The 26,541-nt window shown below is 42.0% G+C and overlaps 1 protein-coding gene across 1 annotated transcript in view; it reads left to right on the forward strand.

Moving 5' to 3' along the window:
• LOC307218866 (uncharacterized protein C1orf21) overlaps positions 1 to 26,541 on the forward strand; it is a 152,463-nt gene that overhangs the window by 33,890 nt on the left and 92,032 nt on the right. Inside the window, exon 2 of the mRNA XM_079981810.1 lies at positions 26,007 to 26,227. Coding sequence (XP_079837936.1) covers positions 26,134 to 26,227 — 94 coding nt within the window. The 5' untranslated portion in view covers positions 26,007 to 26,133. The remainder of the gene's footprint in view (positions 1 to 26,006; positions 26,228 to 26,541) is intronic.

The following is a 26,541-nucleotide window of genomic DNA, read 5'->3' on the forward strand; positions in this document are numbered from 1 at the left end:
GCCGTGATCCCACTGCTGTCAGCAACCATGCTGCAGCATTCTGTGCCAAGTGTAGTTTCTGGGTCAAATGCAAGGGAAGCCTCGCATAGAGTACATTGCAGTAATCTAGTTTTAAAGCCACCAATCTCTGAACTACTGTGATCAAGCTCTCCCAGTCCATGAATGTTTAAAGCTGTTATACCAAGTACATTTGGCAAAGGCCCTTGGGACAGGGACCTGTCACCTTGTACTTCTAAGTCCTGTGCATTTTAAGAATCAGAGTATATGTGGGATTTTTAATGTAAATTAGAGTGTGAGTTTAGAGTAGACAAAGGGACCTGAGTTTATTTCCTTCCTCATTTGCGAAATGTGCTGGGTGACCTTGGGCCAGTCACTCTGTCTCAACCTAACTTCCTTCACAGGGTTGTTGTGAGAAAAAGGGAGGAACTGCATATGCCATTCTGAGCTCTGATATGCATAGAAAAGGGAGTTTATCATTTCCTCCTTCCTTTAAAATAAAGGTGTCCTGCCAAACTGCTGCCAGTTGCATATAGTTGCTAGGCAACATGTCCCCTGCCTCTCTCCTTGTTGCCATGGTACTTCTTCCCATCCTTCTGTGTTGGTACTGGTGCAACCTGCTTTTGCCATCCTAAAAACTGGGAGGAACCTCTCTGCTCTTTGTATAGCTGCATTACAGTTGGTCACTGCTAATCTTCAATTGTATGAAGTTTGCTGGAAAGCTTATCCAAATCAAAACATTTCTCTCTCACGGAGAGAAGTCATTTTTAAGCAAGGTTTCCTCTCCTGCCTCCAAATCAGCAGTTAAAAGCAAAGAAGTGATGAGAAGTACATTGCTTATTTAATTTGGACCTTTTGGATTGTTGTCTATTCCAGTTGGGCACTTTATTAAACCACAGTGTACTGCATTGACAAATATGTTAAGCCACAGCCTGAAGTCTTCCCCAAACAAAGTCTTCCAAGGGTATCCCTTTTCTCAGTAGGAAGACCACTTCTTATATTGCTCTGCGTTTGGGGCGGGGGTGGGCTGTATGTCTGAGATCCCTTCTAATTCCTGGATTCAGCATGGATTCAATCCTGGAATAGCCAAGTCAGCTTCCTGGTGAGGTAATAGCCCTCTAAATATGAAACATTAAGGTAACAAAGGAAGTGGTTCTATATCAGATGATAAATGGGCTCCCTCCTCCCTCGGCACACTGGTAGGTAGAATGACAAAGGCAAGAGTGGAGAGTTAAGAGCTAGAAGCTGGCAGGCTGCAGGCGAGAGAGAGAGAGATGCCTGACTTCTGTGAATCCAAGACTGTGGCTATAGGGCAGCAGTTCTCAACCTGTGGGTCCCTGGATGTTGTTGGACTACAACTCCCATCATCCCTTAGCTCTGGCCTTGCTAGCTAGGGGTGATGGGAGTTGTAGTTCAACAACATCTGGGGATTCACAGGTTGAGAAAGGCTGCTATAGGGGAAGCAAGACCCTTTTGGGGTGTTAATGCTGTGAACCTTTCCATCAGTGTTAGAAACTGGGATAGAAAAGCTAGGAGCCAAATGGCTCCTGTGACCTAGGTTGTGGGCGCCGAAACAGAATGTCTAGTCGCCATATGGGGTGGCGGCAACAATTTTTATTTTTTGATAAACATGAACGAACACACAATTCACATAAGAGACACATTGTTAATATCACATTTTTTGTCAGAAATTGCTAATCCACGTTTAATTTGGTCTTTACACTAAAAATACTGAATACCATACTTCAGTTTTTGAAACACTCTACTCATTATTGTTAAACTCCTTAACATATTGTCTGTCTTTAACACATACTTCGAGGCTTCAAAGTACATACATTTCAGTAGTCCTCCTTGAGTGTCAGCCAGGTGCAAAAAAAGGCACCCAGATTTTTTGAGGTGCTCGCAGATGGGGAATTTTTAGGCTCAGAATGCACCTGGTGCTCTGCTATTTTCAAACCCTGCTTTCCATCATAGGTTGTATATATGTGTGTAAACAAACAATATATGTCTCATTTCCAAAAGGAAATGTGAACCCTGGGTAAGTGCCTGGAACCCGTGGAATCTTGCACCACTTGGAGATTGGGTAGTGTGCAACAGCATTATAGAAATTTCTATATTCCCCTTCACTAGAAATTCTCAGGGTGGTCTATAACGCTTCAAGAGGGTTCAAAGTCTTGAAAGATCCATGACCTTCACAACAAACACTATAAAGTAAGTGAGTCTTAAATTGAAGCTGGGGTGCAGGGAGAGCTTGCCTAAGGCCACTATTTACATTTATGTATTCAGTGAAATTTTAAGGAATGAGACATGCAAGCAGGTCTTAACTTCACCATGGTGAACTTGTTTTCTGAATTAATACTTTTATTTTTAATCTCTTTTCTTTGGTGTGTGTGTGTTTGCCTGGAGCAGTGAATAGAATCATAGAATAGTGGAGCTGGAAGGGACACCCAGGGTCATCTAGTCCAACCCAGGCAATGCAGGAATCTCAACACGCGGTCCTCCATCCAGTTTGAACCATACTGGACACTGCTTAGCTTGGCAGACGTGCTTGCAAATTTTATTGCTGCACCACTAGGATGGTTTTGTCCCTTCTCCTTCAACCCCACTGCAAGTTTCTCATTTCTGCAACAAGGCTTACCCTCACACAAGTATAGCACTGAGGCGGAAGTAAAGGTTTAATATTCTCGGTTAACCCTTAGCTGAAGAATTGTGGGTGGAACTTGTTCTTCAACCTGGTTTTCATTAGGTTTTGTTTACCAGCCTGTCTGAAGTTGCATCATTCAGATATTGTAAATGGTACCATTGCTGACATTGTTATTAGCTCTTGTGGTTCTTAGCAAACATCTGATATAAAATGGAATTGCAATGAGGGTGGTGTCAGTGGTGTTTTGATTATTATCTGTCTGTAGGCAATACATACGTTGACTCCCCTGGCACTGCCTTTCTGCTACCCATTGATATTTTTCCAGGGGCAGCCATGATCTAGGTGTTGTGTAGAGTAAGGTCTTTGTCCAGAAGATCAGGCAATTGGGTTCAGTTTCAAATGTTAGTAAAAGTATCTGGAAAAGAATATCCCAGAATGTTAATGGAAGTGCAAATCTGGTGTTTGGCTTTGGTAGGGATTTTTGGGGTGGGGGTGGGGAATCCTCTCTGTTACATCTTTGTGCACACACCCAGACTGAGAAGGGAGTGGGGAAACAACACACTGCAAATGCCAGCCACACCTTTTGAGGCAACCCTTGTATTAGTTCAGATTGCCCCTCACCACTGTGAGTTAGTTCCTACAAATGCAGAGAGCATTCTCATCTTTAAAAGTTTTAACTCTGAATGTGAAAATTAGGAGTTCTGTGTGTGTGGTTGCATTCTGAGTATGTGTATCATGGAGCTGTATTCATTTTTATCGTTCTTGTGCCACCATCTCTGTACTTAATAGAATAGCATAAGCGGGGAAAGACAGCTTCCAACAGTGAAGGAAGCAACAAGGGGGAGGAGGAATGGACCCGAGAGAAGCAAAATAAAGAATCATTGTGAACAATGTATGTACATATACTTAGACTTCATTTCAGTTGGGGTTGGGGATAAGATCTTTAACCAAAAGCTTCATGGCAAAGGTGGGTATTTGGGAAGAGGGTTCAGGTACAAAGAGCAACAAGACATTGGGGAGAGCAGGAGTGGTTTGTGCAACTGAAAGTAATAGATTTTATGCTGCAATTGTACTTCTATCCATTGAATGCAGTAGGCTTATTTCCAAATAAACATGTGAAAAGACTGTTATTAGAACAGGGTGGGCGAATCACCAGGTGCTCTGATCAGCAGACCCAGAGACAAAATAAAGAAAGGACATTTATCAGTGTGTTGTGAGGCTGGTTTGGGTGTGTGAGTGCATGTGAAAGAGCCCTTCCGACAAGGTGGCTTGCAATCGCTAGTCTCTATATTCTTCCAGCGCCATTTTAGCCCTAGGAGATGCATCGGCAGTGGGAGTGCTGACGTAGGCAATCTGCCAGTTCCCTTTCACATCTGAACCGGCCCACTTGTGTTTATGACATCCTTGCAGATTGCAGCATCGAAAGCTGGCATCTCCTGCCTCTGGTGTTTTCGTTTTTGAGGGAACTCCTGCTTGACGTGTTCAGTGGCCTGGCCTGACATTTATGATCTGCTGTTCCTGCAGCCCCGCCTTAGATAAATGCTTTGATAGGTATTTCCTAGTCATTCTCAAGGCTGCAGACATTCAAAATGCAGCTCATTATAAACATTGTGGAAATCTACTTGGGCATGGAAGCCTGTCATTTTTCAGTTGCAGCAGCAGCAGCATGGCTGTAATAATTTTCTACACTAAAGGTTGCAGAATTTATATCTGAATCTATATCTGAGGCTTAAACTTTTTTCTTTTTCAGTGTGAGATCTGAATATCTGATACCTTTACAATGCTGCATAAACCCTGTTGGTTTTTTTTATTTTAAGAATCTGCTTCATGTAATTTTCATTTTCCTTGTCTGGTACTTGGTAGACCTTGCCAACATGTTTTAAGCATCAAAGCATTAAAGAATAGAAAACTTAACATCTATTGAATCCAGAGGGGGACCTGCAATTTCAATCTTGGCACTTTGTTTATTTCTGTCAATGGGCTGCATTTGGCAATGGCAGGCTGGCCTGCTTTTTGTTTTGTGTTGTTGATAATGTGAAAGTCTTTAGCAGCATATGTTTAAATTTCTGTAAGTAGGAAAGGCCTGGTCCTACATTGCCACCAGTATGCTTGCCCTGAAAATGCTCTCTACTGAACTGAGTTATCTCTGAGAGTAATAGTGATTTGTGCCAACCTTGAAATTCTTCATTGCACCCCCCCAAAACAACAACAACAACAACATGCCTGCATTTAGCAGTTAGAACAGAGCTCGGAATAATTGAAGAGCATACATAGTATGAGGGAAACAGCATATGGGAGGAGTCGCTGTATTTAGCCAGCCTGCTTCACTGCCCAGCTGAGGTATTCATTAATCAGTGCTGCTCCTCCAAATGCCATGTCTCTTTGATTGATGAGCAGAGTTTGCAATGTTCAGGCCTTGTGGCTAGGAGACATTTTGTTTCTCTTTAAATCTGAGGCAATCGGTCAGCCGATATTTGGGAGCTAAGCTCCTCTGGCCGCCATCCTCTTACTGATTTGTTTATAGACAAATAAGTTGACCTATTTCAATAGCTTGTGCAAGCCCACACGGCCTTGAGCTACTTTTAGGTGTGTGCGTCTCTCTCTCTCTCTCTCTCTCTCTCTCTCTCTCGGCACTCCACTCCTGAGATAAATAAAGCTACTGGGGGTAGAATCCTGCCTAAGCAGCTAATTGCAAGTTACTTTGCACATGGTAACACAGGGCAAACTGGCTTGCTGGAACAGAACCAATTTCTTATCTAATCCATTGCTTCTGTCTGAAGCAGCCGCTAGCCAGATGCCTGGAGAGGCTATCTAGTGAAGTAATAAAGGGTACAGCTGTTTTCAGTTCTGTTTTTCTAAAAAGAGGTACCAGAACTCATCAGGAACACCTCCCTTGTTCTCTTAAAATGGCAGTGGTGCCCAGTGGTGCCAGAACTGAGTTCCGGCGAGTTCCAGCTGAAAAAAAGCCCTGGTGGTTCCTTATTGTGTGCCTCTAGATTGTGGTGACTGGAAGTGTACTTCTTTTGCAAAAAGATTCTGTTTAGTTGCCATGGCTAATAGTCCTACATCCACCAACCTCTGATGAAGAGAGGGGGCAAATCAGGATGGGACCAGATTACAGTGGTACCTCTGGTTGCAGATGGGATCTGTTCTGGAGCTCTGATCAGATCCTGAGGTTTCCGCAACCAGAGGTGCTTGTTCTGTGCATGCACGTGGTGCGATAGAGCACATGTGTGTGGTGCAAGAGTGCTTCTGCACATGCACATGCACGAATGGCGAAACCCGGAAAAATACTTCCAGGTTTGCTGCTTTCGTAACCCAAAGTTTACATTACCCAAGGGTAATATAAGCTGAGGTTCCACTGTATTTGGGGCTCTCTTAAGACCGGTGTCTGGGGTTGTAATGTTTGGCATCTGGCATGGCCAGGAGATTGGCAGATGCCCTGCTTGGATTTCTTCAATCTTCTACTGGATTTTAGTATCATTTGCTGAAGACATCCCCATTGCCTCTATATCTTTATATAGGAAGGCAGTAGGGTTGGGTGATTTCTGGTTTTCAGCATCGTGATATCGCCAGCTAAACGTTGTGATATACCGATATATAACAATGTCTGAATTAAGGATGGAGCTGTGTAGAGGCTCTGGTTGGCTTTATGGTTTTTCCTGCATTGTGATTTTTGCTGGTTCTTACTCTTGTGATTTCCAGCCTACTACATGAGGCAGCAGAGAGCTGAGCTGGCAGAGTTAACAGGAGCTGCAGGAATCAAGAGAATCATTGGCTGGCTTCACTGTTTCCCCCACATTGTGATTTTTGCATAGCATATACACATCATGATTCGTGAAATATTGCCAAGTAAAAAATTATGAAACTGATATGACGATATGGACCTCGAACAGGTTTTGGACAATATATCAATATAATATGTTCAATATATAGAAACCAGTTACCAACTGATTCATGATTCATGATTCATGATACCAACTGATTCATGATACCAACTGATTCAGCCAGGATCTGAAGCCCCTGTTGCTTGCCTTGATGGTCACCACCTGCTTAGCTCTCTTGCCCACTTGCTCTCCTGCTTGCTGCTGTTACTTTTCTTCCTCGACTGCTGCCAGCTGCTCACCTCATTTGCCTGCCCACTCTTCTGGGAGAGAGCAGGTAAGCAAGCTGCAGTAGTTTGGGGAGGGGGGGAGGGAGCAGCTCTTTTGACCTTCTTTATCCTGGCAATTGGGGGTGGGGCAGAAAGGGCACATTTGACAGATGGCATCTTCCTCTTCCCTGCTCGCCAAAAAATCCCTAGAAGGCCAGTACAGAGTTGTATGAGGGTTGGGTAACAGAAAACAAAAAAATTTAACTGTACTTGGTTTTTGAATTTTTTGGTATGACAGGGTGGGTTTCCTTGGTTTTAGCTTGGGTTAAAAAAAAAATTAAAGAAAGATGCTCATTCAGTGTAAAGTGCCCAGTGACTGTCATGTGTATTAATAAAAAAACCTCAAATGGGGCAGCAGCAGAAACTGATGGGGAAACTTGCAGAAGTAGAGACGAAGTAGGCTGCATATAAGTGTATATACTGTACACTTGCTTACTACTTCCTCTGCCAATCCCAGGCATCAGAGGTGAGGGATGGCTCCCTCTGTGGGGGCTTTGTGCATCCACTCGCTTGCGTGGGTGTAGTCATCCATTTGAAGTTTGTGCCTCTTTTTTAAAACTAATGCTTCTCAGGGTAGTTGATTTTTATTGGGGGGGGGCAAGAGATGTGTAGCTGCGTCAATATATGAAAAAAGTTCAAAGTAAGGGGCAATAAGCAAAAAACTTTCCTAAAGCTGGAGACAAAGGCAGTTCAAATGCTTGTTTACTGCTTCTGCTTGATCAAGCTTTTGCTCAAGGTATTTTATTTGTTTTTTGCTGGTGGGATTTCTGTTTTTTCACAATTTTAATGAAAATTATCCAATATTTTATTACAAAGTTGTAGAGATAGTACATGAATGGAAATTATTTTGACATTTCCAGTATGTAGTTGAGAGATTCTATTTTTTAAAAATTCTTCACAGTCTCTTAAGCAAAACTGCAAACTTTCTCACAGCTGTTAATGGTGTTTTCTAAAACCCAGACTAGAACAGTTGAAGCATTTCCTCAGTTAAGCTCCATTTAAAGGGGGCGGGGGGGGGGGAGTGGCAATGGGATGATATTGAAAATGGGATGGCTGACAATGTTGTGAATTGATGTTGACAGATAGCTGCAGCTGGTTTTTAATACATACCAAAACTTCTTGAAAGGTTAGCGCTTAATCAGTAAATGGGGATGGGGAACCTGTGGTCCTTTTTGTTGGACTTGCAACTCCCATGATCCATTGCAGGTGGCTACGCTGGCTGGGCTAGTGGGAGACAAGAATCCAACAACATCTGGAAGGTCAACCATTTCCCATTCCTGATACATAGTGATTTATGAATTGGGGCTTGATGTTGTTCTTTTGCTCCTGGAAATGAGTTGTTTTTCCCTTGTTGCCTGAGGTGAGATGATTGCCCTTTGGAAACCCACTTGTTGGGGGAAAGTTAGCAAATTAGTATAACGGCTTAAATTGCCTGCTTAGGATTCCCACCTGCCTTTAAGTTGACATGTTGACTTTTCTCTGGGGTTTGCATTGTTCGGCTGTCATAAGCAGGATAGGCAAGGCAAGGAGCACAAACCCCTTATGCTTCTAAAGGTCATTTGAAAGGAAGTAAGAGCAACAGATTTTATCTTATGACGTTGGGCCTTTTCCCCTCAAAGTCTTGTCCACGTATTAGCAATTTCACCAAATACCAAGTGACTGATCTTGGAAAGAAAAAGGATAACTCCCACAAACATTTATATGTTCAATCCAATCCCTACCTTTCAGATTCCAATGTAATCCTTGGCACTTGCACAGGGTTACAATGACCCTGCCATATGATTTGCTATTGATCTGATACTGATAAGTTTTGCTTTGTTGAAGCACCCACTTAATGCCTGGCCAACAGCATCTCATGTCAACAACTGCTAATTTCAGTAAGCTTTCAGTTAACTCAACTTGAAGTTGACTGTGCCAGAGGTGTGGCTAGCCACTTATCTCCTCTCCTGGAACATGTAGCAGCCAGGCAGGTGGCAGGTTAGGGAGTGTCATTGCAGTTGCACATGTCACCTTGTCCGGACATTGAACAACCTTCATGGCTGTTGCAGAAGTGTGATCCTTGTTTTCTTTTTTTTTAATATATATATATATTTATTAAAATTTTTAAACATAAATGCAGAAATAAAAAACAATGAAACATATATCATAACATATTTTCTTAGCTTCATTGGACTCCCTCACGTCTCCCGCTCCCACTTGCATCCTTGTCAATTCTTACCCGCAATTTATCATCTTGTTTACATTCTTGTATCCCATTCATTTAAAATATAATCTATTATTTCTCCCAAAGGTTTATGTTTTTTCCTCCATCTCACTTGTCATCCTAATTCCATCTAGTTTAGTGGTGCTCAATTATTTATGATCTAGCATCCTTCTTAACATTCAACCAAATTACAATGCTTTTTTAAATAAATCTTAAATTTCTTCCAGTCTTCTTCAACTTTCTCTTCTCCCAGGTCTCGGATTCTGCCGGTCATCTCGGCTAGTTCCATATAGTCTATCAGCTGCATCTGCCACTCTTCCAGTGTGGGTAGATCTTGGGTTTTCCAGTGCTTAGCGATAAGTATCCTTGCTGCTGTTGTTGCATACATAAAAAATGTTCGGTCCTTCCTTAACACCTTCTGGCCGACAATACCCAAAAGGAAGGCCTCTGGTTTCTTAGTGAAGGTATACTTAAATACCTTTTTCAGCTCATTATATATCATTTCCCAGAAAGCCTTCACTCTAGGGCAAGTCCACCAGAGGTGAAAGAATGTTCCTTCATTTTCTTTACATTTCCAACATTTATTATCAGACAAATGGTATATTTTGGCAAGTTTAACTGGGGTCATGTACCATCTATATATCATTTTCATTACATTTTCCTTCAAAGCATTACATGCAGTGAAGTTCAACCCAATGGTCCACAACCTTTCCCAGTCCTCAAACATAATGTTGTGCCCAATGTCTTGTGCCCACTTTATCATAGCCGATTTAACCATTTCGTCTTGTGTATTCCATTTTAACAGCAAGTTATACATTCTTGAGAGTACCTTAGTCTTAGGCTCTAACAGTTCTGTTTCCAACTTCGATTTCTCCACCTGGAACCCTAACTTTTTGTCATTTTAAAAAACTTCTTTAATCTGAGCGTAGTGTAACCAGTCTTGCACTTTATCCTTCATTTTCTCCAAACTCTGCAATTTCCAATTGTCTCCATCTTTTTCTAGTATTTCCCAATATTTTGGCCATTTGGCCTCCATATTGGGTCTTTTTCGGGCCTTAGCTTCCAGCGGTGAAAGCCACCTTGGAGTTTTATTTTCCAATAAGTCTTTATATTTTGTCCAGACATTAAACACTGCTTTTCTGACAGTATGATTCTTAAAGGCCTTATTGATCTTAACCTTGTCATACCATAAGTATGCATGCCAACCAAAAGCATTGTTAAAACCTTCCAGATCCAGAACGTCAGTGTCCTCGAGAAGTAGCCATTCTTTTAGCCAGCAGAAAGCTGCGGCCTCATAGTACAACTTTAGGTCTGGCAGGGCAAAGCCCCCTCTTTCTTTCGCATCAGTTAATATCTTAAACTTAATTCTGGGCTTTTTGCCCTGCCAGACAAACTTAGAGATATCTCTCTGCCACTTCCGGAAGCACTCCGTCTTGTCCACAATCTGTAGTGTTTGAAACAAAAACAACATTTTTGGCAATACATTCATCTTAATAGCAGCAATTCGGCCTAACAAAGAAAGTTTCAATTTTGTCCAACTGTCTAAGTCTCTTTTAATTTCAGACCAACATTTTTCATAGTTATCCTTAAAAAGACTCAGATTTTTTGCTGTTATGTTTACCCCTAGGTACTTTACTTTTTTAACCACAGTTAGTTCTGTCTCTCTCTGAAACCGTTCTGACTCTGTATCTGTCAAATTTTTTCCCAGCACCTTAGTTTTCTGTTTGTTTAATTTAAATCCCGCCACCCGACCAAAGTCTTGAATCAATTGTAACACTCTTTTCGTACTAGATTCTGGCTCCTGCAGGGTCAAGACTAGGTCATCTGCAAAAGCTTTAAGTTTGTATTGTTTCGCTCCGACCTGGATTCCTTCCACCAACCGGTCCCCTCTGATCATATTCAAGAGCACCTCCAGAACCGAAATAAATAGCAGAGGGGAAATGGGGCAGCCTTGTCGTGTTCCTTTTTCAATTTTAAACTCTTCTGTAACCACATTGTTAACTATCAATTTAGCTTTTTGTTCTGAATATATTGCATCAATCCCATTCTCAAAACCCCGTCCCACTCCCATTTCTTTTAAATTTCCCTTCATAAATTTCCAAGAGATATTGTCAAAGGCCTTCTCCGCATCTATAAAAATTAACACTGCTTTTGTATTTATGTCTGTTTGCAAAAGTTCCAAAATGTCAATGATATTCCTTGTGTTAGCAAACAGGTGTCTACCTGGGAGAAAGCCTGCTTGGTCTTTATGAATTACTTCATTTAATACTTTTTTGAGTCTACTTGCCAAAACGTCTGCAAATATTTTGTAATCCACATTTAAAAGGGAGATGGGACGATAGTTCTTAAGTTGTGTCTTTTCAGCTTCCGATTTTGGTATCAATGTGATAAAAGCTTCTTTCCACGATTCCGGCGCCTGCTTCCCCTCCATAATTTCATTGCTGACCTCCATCAGTGGTTGTATCAGATAGTCTTTTAATGTCTTGTAGTACTTGGAGGTCAGCCCATCTGGCCCTGGGGATTTGCCCAATTGCATGTTCTGAATGGCTTGTTCAATCTCTTGTCGTGTTATTTTGCAATTCAGGATTGATCTATTTTCTTGTGACAATTTTGTTAGTCCATTTTTTTCCAAAAATTGTTTAATCTCAACCTCATCTTGCGGCCCTTGAGTATATAATCTTTTGAAATATCTGTGGAAGCACTTTCTGATCTCCACAGGGTTCTGAATATTTCTTCCTTCAATTTCTAAATTTGTGACTGTATTTAGTTTTTGTCTCCTCTTCAACTGCCAAGCTAGCAGTTTCCCACATTTATTTGCCGATTCAAAAGTTTTTTGTTTCATTAATTTAATCTTCCACTCTATTTCCTGGTTTATCAATTTAGAATATTGTGCTTGATGAAGTTTGATTTCTCTCAGGGTCGGCTGTGACTTCGGATTTGATCTTAACTTCTTCTCCAATTCTTTGATTTTCTCCAATATCTTGTCTTTCCTCTCATTTTGTATCCTTTTCTTTACAGCATTCTGTTGTATCAAGAACCCCCTCATTACAGCCTTACTTGCGTCCCAGATAGTTCTTTTTTCCACCGTAGTGTTCATGTTTATCTCAAAATAGTCCTTCAAGGCTTTTTGGGCCTTCTCAACAATCTCCTGATCTCTAAACAAATTGTCATTCATCTTCCTTCTAAAGGAGCCGGTTGGTAGTAGTGTCATGTCCATCTTCGTTGCATTATGGTCGGAGCAGGTCTTTGGGCAGATTTCCACCTTTCTGACCTTGGGTGCCAGACCTCTAGATATCCATATTTGGTCGATTCTTGTCCAAGTCAGCTGGGCTTCAGAGAAAAATGTTCCCTCTCTTCCCAAGGGGTTCTTCTTTCTCCAAATGTCAATTAAGTCCATATTGTCTGTCATTTCAAAAAAAGTCTTTGGTAGTCTGCCGTCCTTTGTAACATTTTGGCTTTGTGACTTATCCATGTTAGTTGATACGACCCCGTTCATATCTCCCATCATAATGATGTTGTCATAGTCCAGATAATCCAGCATTGTCTCATGCAACTTCTTGTAAAATTCCGATTTCCCTTCATTTGGTGCATAGATTCCTAATAACAAAATCTTCTCTCCTTGATGCTGTATCTCAATTGCTAAAATTCTTCCATGTTCATCTTTAAATAAGAATTTGGGTGACAGGCTCTCTTTTGCATATATCACCACGCCTCTCTTCTTTACTCTGTCCGAAGATATAAATTCCTGGCCAAGTCTTTTGTTTATTAACACTTTTCTGTGGAGCCTAGTCACATGTGTTTCTTGTAGGCAAATGATATCCAATTGTTCCTTTTTTAATATGTGAAAAATTTTCCTCCTTTTTCCCGGGATGTTACAGCCATTTATATTCCAACTCAAGAGTTGCAGAGACATCCTGAATTAGTCTGATTATTTTCCTGGGGGTGGTGTCTTGTTCACTGGATCTTCAGGTTCCAAGGGTGCAGGTACCGCTGGTGCTCCAGGCCCAGAGGGTAATTCAATTCCCTTTTGAAGGTCCTCTCCGTATGCGGTCAAAAATTTATCTCTGTCTTCCAATGTTCTGATTTTAACCTTCTTCCCTCTAAAAGTGAAAGATACTCCTTGGGGGAATTCCCACCTGAAGATAATTGAGTTGCTCCTCAACAATTTGACCAGTTCAAGATAGTCAGATCTAAGATCCAACAGTTGTTTAGGGATGTCCTTGTAAATTTCAATTCTTCTATCCGAAATGTCCAGTGACTTTCCGTAGTGTAGGCCCAAAATCTTATCCCTTTCCTCCTTTGATCTCAATGTTATCAAACAGTCTCTGGGCTTCTCTTTCTTTACAAGTCTTCCAAGCCTGAAGGCTGATACGATTTTAAAGTCCTTTTCCTCTAAATTCCAAAACTTGGAAAACTCTTTAGTCAGGAACTCAGCTAAGTTGCCTTCTTCCACTTCTGGTATCGACCTTATCCTAAGGTTACTCTCCCGGTTCCGCAGTTCTATCATGGAAAGGTAGGTCTGGTGTTCACCTACTTGTTTGCTGAGTGGTCTTACCTCTTGTTCCAAATTTCCCAGTCTTTGGCTAGTATCCTCAGCCAATTTCCGATTTTCTGCTGTGGCCTCCGTCAGTTCTCCAATTGCTTGTACGTTCTGTGATACTTGTCCAGTTAATCTATTTAAACATTCTGTGTTTTGATCAATTTTAGCTGTTTGCTCATCAGCTTTCTTATCCAGAGATTCTACTCTCTTGTCCAAAGATTCCAGTTTTTCGTAGATTTTCTCTGTTTTCATGGGTTGCAAAGATCGCTGAATATTTCCCAGAACTGGGCAAAAGAATATCTGGAAGAAAGGTGATGCTGACTGAAGAGAGTATCCTGTTTCATCAAGGCAATCTCTATAAACCTGCAGAAATTAAGCTAGATTTGATGGGTTCAGATTTAGTATCAGCTTCCAAGTAATAGGTCCAGAATAAAAATTCCTGTTGGCAAAAGTGGGACCAGCCTTTGCAGATCTATGGGAACTCCCAGGGAAGTCCTCATCCCTTCAAAGGTGTTTAGTGGAAAGAGTAATATAGGGTATTTTGTGCAGTCAATTCTTGGTTTTTAATGTTACTTCGTTATTTTATTCATTCGATTAATTTGTGGACTTTTTACCCTTCTACATTTTACACTATTTGTAAATCAGTTTTAGACACAGTGAAAGCTGCATTGTGTAGAGGATTTATGAAAACATGGGGTAAAAAATTATTAAATAATGAAAACCAAAATCCAGGTGTGTATGAGTGTATCTGCTAGCAGCATCTGATAACTGCCAGAGCACGCCCCCCCCCCCCTTCTGGCACTCTGACTTGGTCATGCACCGCGGTGGTGAGTGCCTTCCCTCTGGGTCCTTTCCTCATGTGTCCGCACACTGTAAAATATAATTGCCATCAACAGGTGTTCTCATAAGTATTAAAACAATGTTTAGGACAGAGCAATGGATTACATAATTGTTCCGCGACTTCTTCAAAACTCATCAGGGGAGATCTGTGATGGTGGACAAGCTCCCATGAAACCTTCTACTGGGCCCACCACGACTAGTCTTCCTTGTACTGGGCAGCCGCATACCACCCTCCCTGTTCACCCTGCTGTCACCCTGTGACCTCTGCAATATGCCTGAGAAACTTGTGCAATTTGTATGGAGTTACATCATCATCATCATCATCAAATTATTATTTATACCCCACCCATCTAGCTGGGTTTCCCCAGCCACTCTGAGCGGCTCACAGCATATATCAGAACATACTAAGACAGGTGTTGGCAACCTGCGGCCCATGGGCTGGAAGCGGCCTCGGGGGCCGTTTAACTGGCCCATGAGCCGCCCCAGAACCGAGCTGCCCGCTTGGCGAGTCCCCACTTCTGCAGCGTTGGAAATCACGTCTCTGTGTGTGCAGACACGTGCAGACACCAGAAATCGCTCATGCGCGCTCGCTATCTGGCCCATGGAGGGGGCTCCGCGGGACTGATCTGGCCCCAGGCAAGGTAAACCTTGCCGACCCCCGTTCTAAAACATCCAACATTAAAAACTTACTGATACAAGACTGCATTTCTAAAAGTCTCCTAAAAGTCAGTTGTTTATTTCCTTGACATCTAAAGGGAGGGCATTCCATAGGGAGGGTGCCACTACTGAGAAGGCCCTCTGCCTGGTTCCCTATAACTTTGCTTTTCACAGTGAGGGAATTGCTAGAAGGCCCTCGGCGCTGGACCTCAGAGTCCGGGATGAACAATGGGGGTGGAGATGCTCCTTGAGGTATACTTGACCAAGGCCACTTAGGGCTTGAAAGGTCAGCACCAACACTTTGAATTGTGCTCAGAAACATACTGGGAGCCAATGTAGGTCTTTCAGGTGACTCCCAGTCACCAGTCTAGCTGCCGCATTCTGGATTAGTTGCAGTTTCCAGATCACCTTCAAAGGTAGCCTCAAGTAGACAAAGACACTTCCTCAAGACAAGTCAAAAATGTTTCTTGAAGGCAAAAACTTTGAAAACCACCAGTACAAGGCATGCTTAATATGCTGTTTCATACATGGTCTGAGACTGAATGGTACTGCTGTCATCTTTGACTCATTTCCTGTGAAGGAGCTAAAAATAGAGAAGGTGAGGTTTGTGCACAGGCCATGACAATATATAATTTTGTGTACAGGGTTTTGCTTCATCTCTCTGACTCAGCTGCATGTTGGTCTGCTTTCCATTCTGAGCATCCGGATGCTTTCTCAGCCACTTAGACGTTTGTGTGGCGCACATTGCAGTGACAAATGTTAGATTTTGACACTGAACAATTCATTTGTAGCACCCCCTCGTTTTCTCCTTTCTCCTAACCTTTCTGTTAGCTATGCCCTATTTTGAACATAATGTAACCCCATTATAGAAGAAAAGAAAACCAACAATATATAGCCTTTAATATACAAAATATGGGGTGCGGTATTACGATTATTACTATTACAGTCATACCTCATGTTATGTCCACCTCATGTTATGTTTTTTCAGGTTGGGTCCCGCGGCAACCCGGAAGTGCCGGAAAGGGCTACTTCCAGGTTTCGCGCTTCGTGCATGCGCAGATATGGCGCTTCAAGTTGCGGGATTTTCACGTTGCAAATGGGACTCCAGAATGGATCCCGTTTGCAACCGGAGGTACCACTGTACAGTCAAACCTTGGTTCTCAAATGGCTCCATTTTTGAACTTTTCAGCTCCCAAACGCCAAAAACCCAGAAGTAAATGCTCCAGTCTTCGAAGGTTTTTCAGACCCTGGGTGTCTGGTGCAGCTTCTGCTTGAGTGCAAGAAGCTCTTGCAATCAGTTTGGAAGCCATGCCTCGGTTGTTGAACATTTTGGAAGTTGAATGGGCTTTCAGAACGGATTATGTTCGACAACCGATGTTTGACTGTATTATAGTGTAGTCAGGCAAGTCCAAAATTGTCAATTTTTTGAAATTTCAAACTCCCACAACTCACAAACGGGATGAGATAAATAATTAACATTTTAGATTTAAGTTTAGCTTTGATCATTCAACAATTGTACAAAATACTAAAATGGGATGACATGAGGTAAAAAAAAAAAGGGACTTCCAGGTTAGCGCCATCGGCGAATGGCGGAGTTCCTCTGACCGGAGGAGCTGGCTCCGTGGAAACTGGGTCTTCCCGCCGCGGCGAGGATGGGGACCCGCTAGAAATCCCAGGTGGAGGAAGCCTGGGAACGTGGGGTTCGGCAGAGCACCAGGAGCGCCTCACCTACTCGCGGGGAACCCCATTTTGGGGCTCCAGAGCGAAGTAGGGTGAGCGGTGCGGTGCTGCGAACTGATTGCTATTTTCACGGAGGGAAACACATAGCCAATGGCACATAGCCATTGCCGGAGAGCGCTGACTTTTTCCTGTCGACAATTGGACTCTAAACAAGTACCCGTGAGTAGAAACGGAAAATTGGATCAAGAAACATCCTAATTTGGCACCGAAGCGGGAAGGTTCAAAACAGGAAGTCCGCCTTCCGCTTTTTGTAAACAGACTGAAGCAAAAACCTTGTAAGCTAATAGCCTGGAAAGTTTTGTAAAGGTCGAAATTTCCTTCATTTATAACCACTAAAACCCCCTTGGAAGTAGGAGAAAAGGGGGGGAAATTTGACTGTTTAAGCCTGCAGGAGAGGGAGTAAAGAAAAATAAGTTTCCACCGTCTCAAACCTGGGAATGGGGGTCAGAGACAGAAATTGTTGGAGACGTCCATTGACTGTGAATGGAACATTTTGACAGATAGCTAAAAAAAAAAGAGAAACAAACTGATTCCAATGTTGCCTTTTGCATTCTAAAGATACAAAATATTTGAAAATTGAAAGTAACTTTCTTTTGTTGGACATGCTTTAAAAAGATGGACATAAATAGAAATTGACTCCTCTAGAGGGAGCTTGTTAAATTGTTGCTGCAGTTTACTTGGGGACTTCACAGCTGCGAGATTAAGATCGTGGAAACAGACTGCGACCTTGAATAAAAATGTGTTTGGAAGAAGTCTTGGTGCTTGCTTTTTGCAAGACGAGCGCTTTGCTGGAGCAGTTGCATGAGAAGATGGATTTGATGAATGAGAAGTTGGATTTGATGACTGTTGTAGTCAGTGAATGTGGACAAACAGGGAATACTGACACAGAAATCATACAGGGACCAACTCAGGAAACTGGTTCGACTGGGCAAATGCAAGGGCAGATGATAATGGAAGAGGTTGCGATGGTACCTCAAGCAATACAAATGGAGGGATCCGAGGCCCTGCAGGAGCATAAGCCGTTGTTTTGGAAGATTGAATTTGGAATGGCCCAGAGGGAGTCTGGAGCTGAGGAGGCTCTTAACTTTGGAGGGACTTTGAAATATGCTGTTAAATGTTTTTTGAATTATATTGATGACTGTGGGGAGTGGGACTGTGGGGAATGGGCTGGTCTGATGAGGGGAGATGGAGATAATTATGGGCTGAAATCCCCCAGAGACCTACTCCTCAATGAGAAAGGAAATAAATAAATAAAGAGATCAACAAAAGACAAGGAAAAGTGCAAGTATGAACATCAAGAAGATCTGCAGAAGGAGCATGGAAGAGATTTAAGAGCCTTGGACATAAGACTACCAGGTTGATGGACTAGATGGAATGGACAGTAAGGACTGACATAACCCAAGACCAGGAAGAAGGGACGTTGGATGAAAATTGGAAGAGTTTATAAAGAAAATTTTTTTATTTTGGGATCTAGTGTAAAATTAATGAATATTAGGGAAAATGTTGCAATGAAACTGTCTGGCTTTAGTAGAAATGATATAAGGAGTTATGTATAAATAAGCATTAAGTTTTAAGCTTAAGGTATTTTACGGTAAGATAAGGTAAATAAAGTAAGGCAAATTGAATAACAGAATATGAAATGGATTGTTAACAGGTCAGAATGTAAAGTTACAACATATTAAGATAAATTAGTAAGATAAAAACAATGAAGGAAAGGATTTGCTGAAACAACTAATGAACTAGAATACAAAAAAGGGAGGTGTGAGGAGGTCAAGGAAACAAGCAAATGATAGATAAGATATGGAAAGATGGGTTTGTTTTTAAGTGTTTTTATTTATTTTTTCTGTGTTTTGTATTTTCTGTTTTTCTTTTTTTCTGTTTTATTCTTGTAACTTTTTGAAACATCAATAAATATTATAAAAAAAAAGACATGAGGTAAAAAAGTTGGATCACTTGATATGGAATGACCCTACTGGATTGTTGATGCTGTGAAGTTGTTGTGCTTATATTTTAGGATATGTGGCTCTGCAGTGGAGGAGGTGGCCATGACAGGTCTTGGTGGGAGTACAGTGCAAATGGGCCCACAGAATACACAGTCACTGTTAGAAGTGTCCTGGTTGTCGGTATTAAATTAAGTCAGTCATCCTCTTCTAACACAGACAAGACATGAGTAATATCTTTTAATACATTATTATTATTATTATTATTAACTTTATTATGTTCTTGGAGGATGCTGTCAAACAAACTTCTAAAAGACCTAACTTTAGGGACACAATGAGCATGTGTCAATCAATTCTCTACCCTCCCCAAGGTTATATGTTTGCAATAAGCTAATTGACGTGGGTAGCGCTGTGGTCTAAACCACTGAGCCTCTTGGGCTTGCCGATCGAAAGGTCGGCGGTTCGAATCCCCGCAACGGGGTGAGCTCCCGTTGCTCGGTCCCTGCTCCTGCCAACCTAGCAATTCGAAAGCACGTCAAAGAGCAAGTAGATAAATAGGTACCGCTCCGCCGTGAGCTGCTCTGGTTCGCCAGAAGCGGCTTAGTCATGCTGGCCACATGACCCGGAAGCTGTACGCTGGCTCCCTTGGCCAATAAAGCGAGATGAGTGCCGCAACCCCAGAGTCGGCCACGACTGGACCTAATGGTCAGGGGTTCCTTTACTTTTAATTGAAGAATTAGCACCCCAAATTGCCTCACAACATTTGAAAGACTAACTTGTATTGTGGCTTAAGCTTTTATGCACTGGAGTCTACATTGACAGGTGGAAGAAGTGATGAAATAAACACACACTATATGTGAGTGTGAGTGTGTCTTAGTATGTAGAGCGAAAAAATGTAAGCGGTCATAGATCGCTCACCATGACATAGCATTTGCGCTGTGAGATTATTTTTGCTACTGCAGACTAGCATGTTTTTTTCCTGGGAAATCATTTCCTGAAATGTGAATTTTCCTGCTATCTTCTTCTACTAGTCTACGTGTTTCTCTAGTGGCACTCCTCCTATCCTTTATGATGTTGTTATTACTCTACTTGATTATAGAATAAAGCCCCCCCCCCTTTATAAAGAAAAAGGTGGGGTTATTTTGAAGCGAATTGAGGTGAGACTATAAAACTCACTTTGCCTGAAACAGAAAAGGCGGCAGATTATTCTGGTGGTGTCTCCTTGGGCCACATGAGCTTGTCAATAGTTTAACTTGCCAGGGCAGAGGCACTTAGAATCATAGAATCATAGAGTTGGAAGAGACCACAAGGGCCATCGAGTCCAACCCCCTGCCAAGCAGGAAACACCATCAGAGCACTCCTGACATATGGTTGTCAAGCCTCTGCTTAAAGACCTCCAAAGAAGGAGACTCCACCACACTCCTTGGCAGCAAATTCCACTGTCAAACAGCTCTTACTGTCAGGAAGTTCTTCCTAATGTTTAGGTGGAATCTTCTTTCTTGTAGTTTGGAACCATTGCTCCGTGTCCGCTTCTCTGGAGCAGCAGAAAACAACCTTTCTCCCTCCTCTATGTGACATCCTTTTATATATTTGAACATGGCTATCATATCACCCCTTAACCTCCTCTTCTCCAGGCTAAACATGCCCAGCTCCCTTAGCCGTTCCTCATTATCTGCCTGCATTCATCAAGACAAGCCATAAAAAATGCAATATGGTGATAGGCACAGGAAATCAAAATTCATAATGAGGGCACCAGCTTCATAGAAGAGAGACTCCTCATTTCAGGGATATTAACATATGTGAACATAAATCTTGTACAAACAATAGATGGAAAATTGGTGCACAATACATATATTGATGTTCTTCTGCATTCTTTTTCTCAATGAGCTGCTGTCATAGATTGTGCACACGGAACAATTGCATATTGCTTTGTATTTTTAGTTACTTAGCATAGCAGGGGAGGGTTAGCATTTGTTGTGGACCTATATAGGGAACCAGAAAACATACCTGCCTTTGCATTTGTTGTGTTGCATTATGTAGATTCATTTCACCTTTGGTGTAGTGTCTACATGAACTTGTTGGGCAGTGGGACCCCAGATAGGTAAAGGTAAAGGTACCCCTGCCCGTACGGGCCAGTTGTGTCCGACTCTAGGGTTGTGCGCCCATCTCACTTAAGAGGCCGGGGGCCAGCGCTGTCACGTGGCCAGTGTGACGAAGCTGCTCTGGCGAGCCAGCACCAGCGCAGCACACGGAAACGCCGTTTACCTTCCCGCTATAAAGCGGTACCTATTTATCTACTTGCACTTAGGGGTGCTTTCGAATTGCTAGGTGGGCAGGAGCTGGGACCGAACGACGGGAGCTCACCCCGCCGCGGGGATTCGAACCGCCGACCATACGATCGGCAAGTCCTAGGCACTGAGGTTTTACCCACAGCGTCACCCGCGTCCCCAGATATTTGTGTTTAAATACCATATGATCCATTATTTCATTATAGAAACATGTTAGCATATGAAAAGGAAGAATTTCTTGTAAAAATAAATAGATGCAGTCATTTTTTAAAAGCTGGTTTTCATAATCCCTCATTGGACATAAAAACCAAAGATAAAATGATTTCTTTTCATTAAATAGATGAAGATGGGATTTCTTAGACTTTCACATTAAAAATTATTTTGTTTCTAAATTTACTGTGGTAATGGGTATCTCATACTACTTATGCCAATAATCTTCAAATCTTGTTCTGAGGAACCCAGGAGTTCCTTCTAGTTTTTTCAGGGAATCTTTGGCGTGAATACTGGTGACAGCAGATGAAATTTGCCGAGAAACAGATTTCCCTCTGCCCTCAGCCTCCTTCAACATTCAGCTGCAGAGGGAGTTTTGGGGGACATGCTTGGTTTGTGTGGGGTGACCCTGAGGCCCCAAAGACCTGACTGTGTGATCTGAGTGTGGACTCTAGAGCTCACCCCAGAATCCTTGGCAATTGAATCAAGGATTCAATGGAATCCATAGTAGACAAGGCTGATCTCAGTCAAGGTGGACGTTTTCGCTGCAGGTGAAAAAATGGAAAGCTGTTTGCTTAGGCTTCAAATTGGTCAAAATTGGACTTTCCCTTCCTTTCGTTTCGCTTCGTAAGGGGAAATTAATTGCTCAGGAGACCAAAATTAAAATATTGCACAGATAAATAGTTTTTGTTTACATGAAAGTCTCTCTTTTGTTGTAGTACGTAGTAGTACAGTGGTACCTCGGGTTACATACGCTTCAGGTTACAGACTCCACTAACCCAGAAATAGTACCTCGGGTTAAGAACTTTGCTTCAGGATGAGAACAGAAATCGTGCTCCGGCGGCGCAGCAGCAGCGGGAGGCCCCATTAGCTAAAGTGGTGCTTCAGATTAATAACAGTTTCAGGTTAAGAATGGACCTCCAGAACAAATTAAGTACTTAACCTGAGGTACCACTGTACAATGTTGAGTTACATGGTAGGGAATTTTAACAAGCAGCTCAATTGATTTTTCCATTTGTTATTTCACTGCAGCTTCTTCTTCTTAATTTAAGGTATGAGTGAAAACCCAGCGGAGAACTCAAACTGCCGTGCTATCGCACAAAATTAAAATAAACTCAGAAGGCATTCTTTGCTGACTTTTTTACTCCCTGGGTTCTTGTTAGGACATCGTGTTCTTTAAGTACCAGGTGCTGAGAGCAGATCAGGTTGGCAATCTCAACCTAACTCATAAGCAGAAAGAAGAGTTCTTTGTATTCTTCAGAGGAAGTGGTCTAACTGGGTAGGACAGTTTGCTGCATTTCTTATGTCAATATCTCTAAGCCTACCTGATCCAACGACGTCTGAAGACACCCCCTGCCCCCAAGAGGAGAACACTGGAGAATTCATTCAAATGAGATAATATTCAAAAGATTTAATACTCTGAAAACCCCAAAGTGGAATATCTAATCCCCGTCTCGTTTATCATTCACAAGTACCCTTTGAAGTTGCTTTAGGGTGAGTGACAGTCATTGGCTAAACAACAATCTATCCAGTAGACCATAAGCCCAAGAACCTGCCCACACCACACGGCACATTACCCTTCCCTCTCTCACATGTTTGCAATTAACCCACTAAAAAGAAAGGAAAGCATTAGCTTCTCTCTAACACAGAGAACTGTACAAGTCACTTGTGACCCACTGACAGAAGCAAAAAAATACCAGTTAGAAACATCTTCTGTAGACATCTGAAGGCAGCCCTGTATTGGGAAGCTTTCCATGTGTGATGTTCAGTTGTGTTTTTGTATTTTCTGTTGGCAACCCAGTCGGATGGGCAGGGAAAACAGCAACAGAAGCAGCAACACTTCCCAATTTACTATTTCCTGTCTTTCTACCTTAAGGCAATGCTTCCTCAAAACAGATGACTTTTACACCCCTCCAGGGTGGATTTGATTTAAATCAAATCGATTGAAATTACGATTGAAATCACTAGTCAATAAGACTTGATTTAAATCACTAGTCAGTAAGACTTGATTAAAAGTCTTTTTTTTTTTTTTACAGAAAGACTCATTCTTGTTGGTATAATCTTAATATTTACAAGCAGATGAAAGTTTCATTTTTGGAACAATAAATTTTCAGAGTAGTTTTAACAGTTATATCAAAAATTACTGATGTGGCTATACTATTAGAAATACATAGGCAGATAATTATGAAATTATTGTGATGTTTAATAAGTTAACTGTTTATATTTGGATGAGTTTTCTGCTGTACAGTGGTACCTTGGGTTAAGAATTTAATTTGTTCCAGAGGTCTGTTCTTAACCTGAAACGGTTCTTAACCTGAAGCGTGCTTTCGCTAATGGGGTCTCCCACTGCCGCTGCACTGCTGGCGCGCAATTTCCGTTCTTATCCCGGGGCAAAGTTCTTAACCTGGAGCAACCACTTCCTGGTTAGCGGAGTTTGTAACCTGAAGCGTCTGTAACCCGAGGTACCACTGTATTCAATTTGTACATGTTTTGTGGCTTTTTCTGACTCCTTCCTAAAGAGTCCCTTGCTTCATATGTGCAAATCGAGTGTCTATGTAAGAGTGCATGTGAGGCTTTTTGTGTGTTAGTCTATTTAGATGTCCCACCTGGCATCCAATCAGCCATTTTTACATCAGAATAGTGGTTAGATGTGAACTAGGAGCCTGGAAAGTGGAGTTGATTATTGAAACAATGGCCTATTTAGCATTGCTTCTGTTTATTGCTGCTGGACTGTTTTCACTGAAAAGCTGTGCTGTTATCTGCCAGAGTTTATGCTTGGGAATTGTAGGCTTTTGTTGAATACCCGGGATTCATTCAGTCATCCAAACGCCAGGCATCCTTTCCCCCAGCGCCTCCATATTCTGGGGTGATCCACTGAATCACCACATTTCTAATTTTGCAAATTGATAAAATTCATTTCACATTTATATCCATGGGCATAGCCAGGGGGGCAAATCAATAAAAATCAATAAAAATACATAGCAAATGGAGGTTCTGCCCCCCTCCCACAAAAACCCTGGCTATGCCTATGTTTATATTTACTACTAAGGAACCCCTGCACAGTTACTGCAGAGGATTCTGGGAGCTGTGTTACAGTATACAGTTTCACACAAGACATTGACAAGGTCTCTTGGCCTTCCCCGTCTCTGTGTGAACAGACAGAGCATGCTAGAACACACCTAACAACGCCCCTGTAGCTGTGTGTAAAAGGAGTGGATAGATGGTGGTGGACATCAGCGGCAGACCTTGTGGCCTCAAATTTCAGCAGCAGAACCCTTTGCGATACAAAACATTTGGACCCCCCCTCTCTCTCTCCATTCTAAAGCCTCATTGCAGCGTCCCCCAAGGCTTTGCAGCCAGTGCAACTGAACCAGTTGTGCTTTCCTAAATTCCCCTCTGTGTACATTTGTATGGGGGCCATATCTGCACTCAAAGTTTTGGAGTTCATAGTTCAAACTAGACTCCTGGTTCTAGTATTAGGAGAGAGGGGAAATATCTTCTCTTTTTCCACTTTCTCCACATCATGCGTCATCTTGCACACTTCAGTTGTATTTGCACCTTACTTTTTCTCCAGACTAAAAAGAACCCAAATGATGAAACTTCCTCATAGGGAAGTTAACATGGAATCCACCTTTTTCATACCTGGCAAACATACCAGGTAAAAGGTGCAGTATTTTCTTCCATGTCAGCACTATAGTTGCAGTTACAGATAGGTAGCCGTGTTGGTCTGCCATAGTCAAAACAAAAAAAATTCCTTCCAGTAGCACCTTAAAGACCAACTAAGTTAGTTCTTGGTATGAGCTTCCGTGTGCATGCACACTTCTTCAGATACAGGCTCATCACAGCTATCTGCCAATCACCCATTCCCACCACCCTTCTGAGTAATACCCCTCCCCACCTTCTCACTATATAGAAGGGTCTGGAAACTTCTGTTTCAGTGTATCTGAAGAAGTGTGCATGCACACGAAAGCTCATACCAAGAACTAACTTAGTTGGTCTTTAAGGTGCTACTGGAAGGAATTTTTTTTGTTAGCACTATAGTTGGTTAGTGTTCAGTCTGTGACCTAGATCCCATTAAATATATTTTGGTACATAATGACTGTATTCAAGCATAACAATAAAATATGGTTAGTGTTATGGGAGCAATCTTCAGCAAGACTTGGGCATCCCCACCTCCGTGAATTCAGAAGTCATGTTGAAAGTAATAATGGTTTGCCTGCTTTGTAGATTCAAAAATTCATGGGAGTTGTTTGCTGGTGGTTTGTTTGTTTGTTTGTGGCAGCCATCTCCTCCCCCCACCCCCCACGATAGCCAAGTGTGTTGTGACTGCCCAAGGGTGAAAGTTTGTCATTTGCACATGATACTTGTTTTTTGTAGGACTCAAGCCAACTCTGTGAACTGCTAAGAGCTTTTTAGAAGGTGTTCAAAATGTGCTACTAGAAAGTACCATAAGTACCATGTATGAAAGTCGGAAAAGTCGAATTAAATTTACTCCTGTCTGTGTGATGACAAATTTTATTGATATATTTTTTTTAAAAAAACCTTTTATCCAAATGAAAGTATCACCTTCCCTCTCATAATCCATGGGTGCTCATGATTAACAAGTGCTGTTGATGTCTGTGGTTTCCCAGGCATGACTTTTGGAGAGGAGATATATTTTATTATGTAAAATGCGTCTTGGCTTCTTGCTTGTCCTCCTCTTTAGGCATTTCACCATGGAGAGCATCGGCAACAGCTATTGCACTCATACAACTGCTGACTTTTTGTCCTGTTTCTCTTGTATTATGTCAACAGGTTAAAAAAAAGTGTCCGGACAACAAAGCTGGAAGGTGGATTACTCCCCAAAATAATAAAGGCCATGTGTGCACATCTGTAGAAATGGTTTGCGGCTCAGTCAAGCTGGAGCTAACTAAATGAAACTATGGGCTGTGCGTCAGCCAAGCATGTTTCTGCTGTACAAAATGAAGAGGAAGCTCAGAAGGGGAAAAACTACCAGAACGGAGATGTATTTGGGGGTGAGTGTCCTCATTTGTGGCTCTTGACCATTTTGTTGATAGTCCTTGCTTTACTGAACCGTTATTGCCCTGTTCAAACTCTGCTCTTTTTGTCATTTCTGAACAGTTCTCCTGTTCTATAAGATTGGCTCAAGGACTTATTCTTGGGATGCGATATTTTGGGACACAAGTGTTCGTTTAATAGATGTTCATGATATTCAAGTCAATGTACTTTGTGAAAAACTGGGGGGGGGGTCAATGTACTTTGATTCCCCATGAGCACAGAAAAGCAGCAGAGTGTGTTGCAAAATAAAGCTTCTTGAAAATCTCTGTTG

This window comes from Podarcis cretensis (assembly GCF_951804945.1).
Source record: "Podarcis cretensis genome assembly, chromosome: 6".
Taxonomy (NCBI): domain Eukaryota; kingdom Metazoa; phylum Chordata; class Lepidosauria; order Squamata; family Lacertidae; genus Podarcis; species Podarcis cretensis.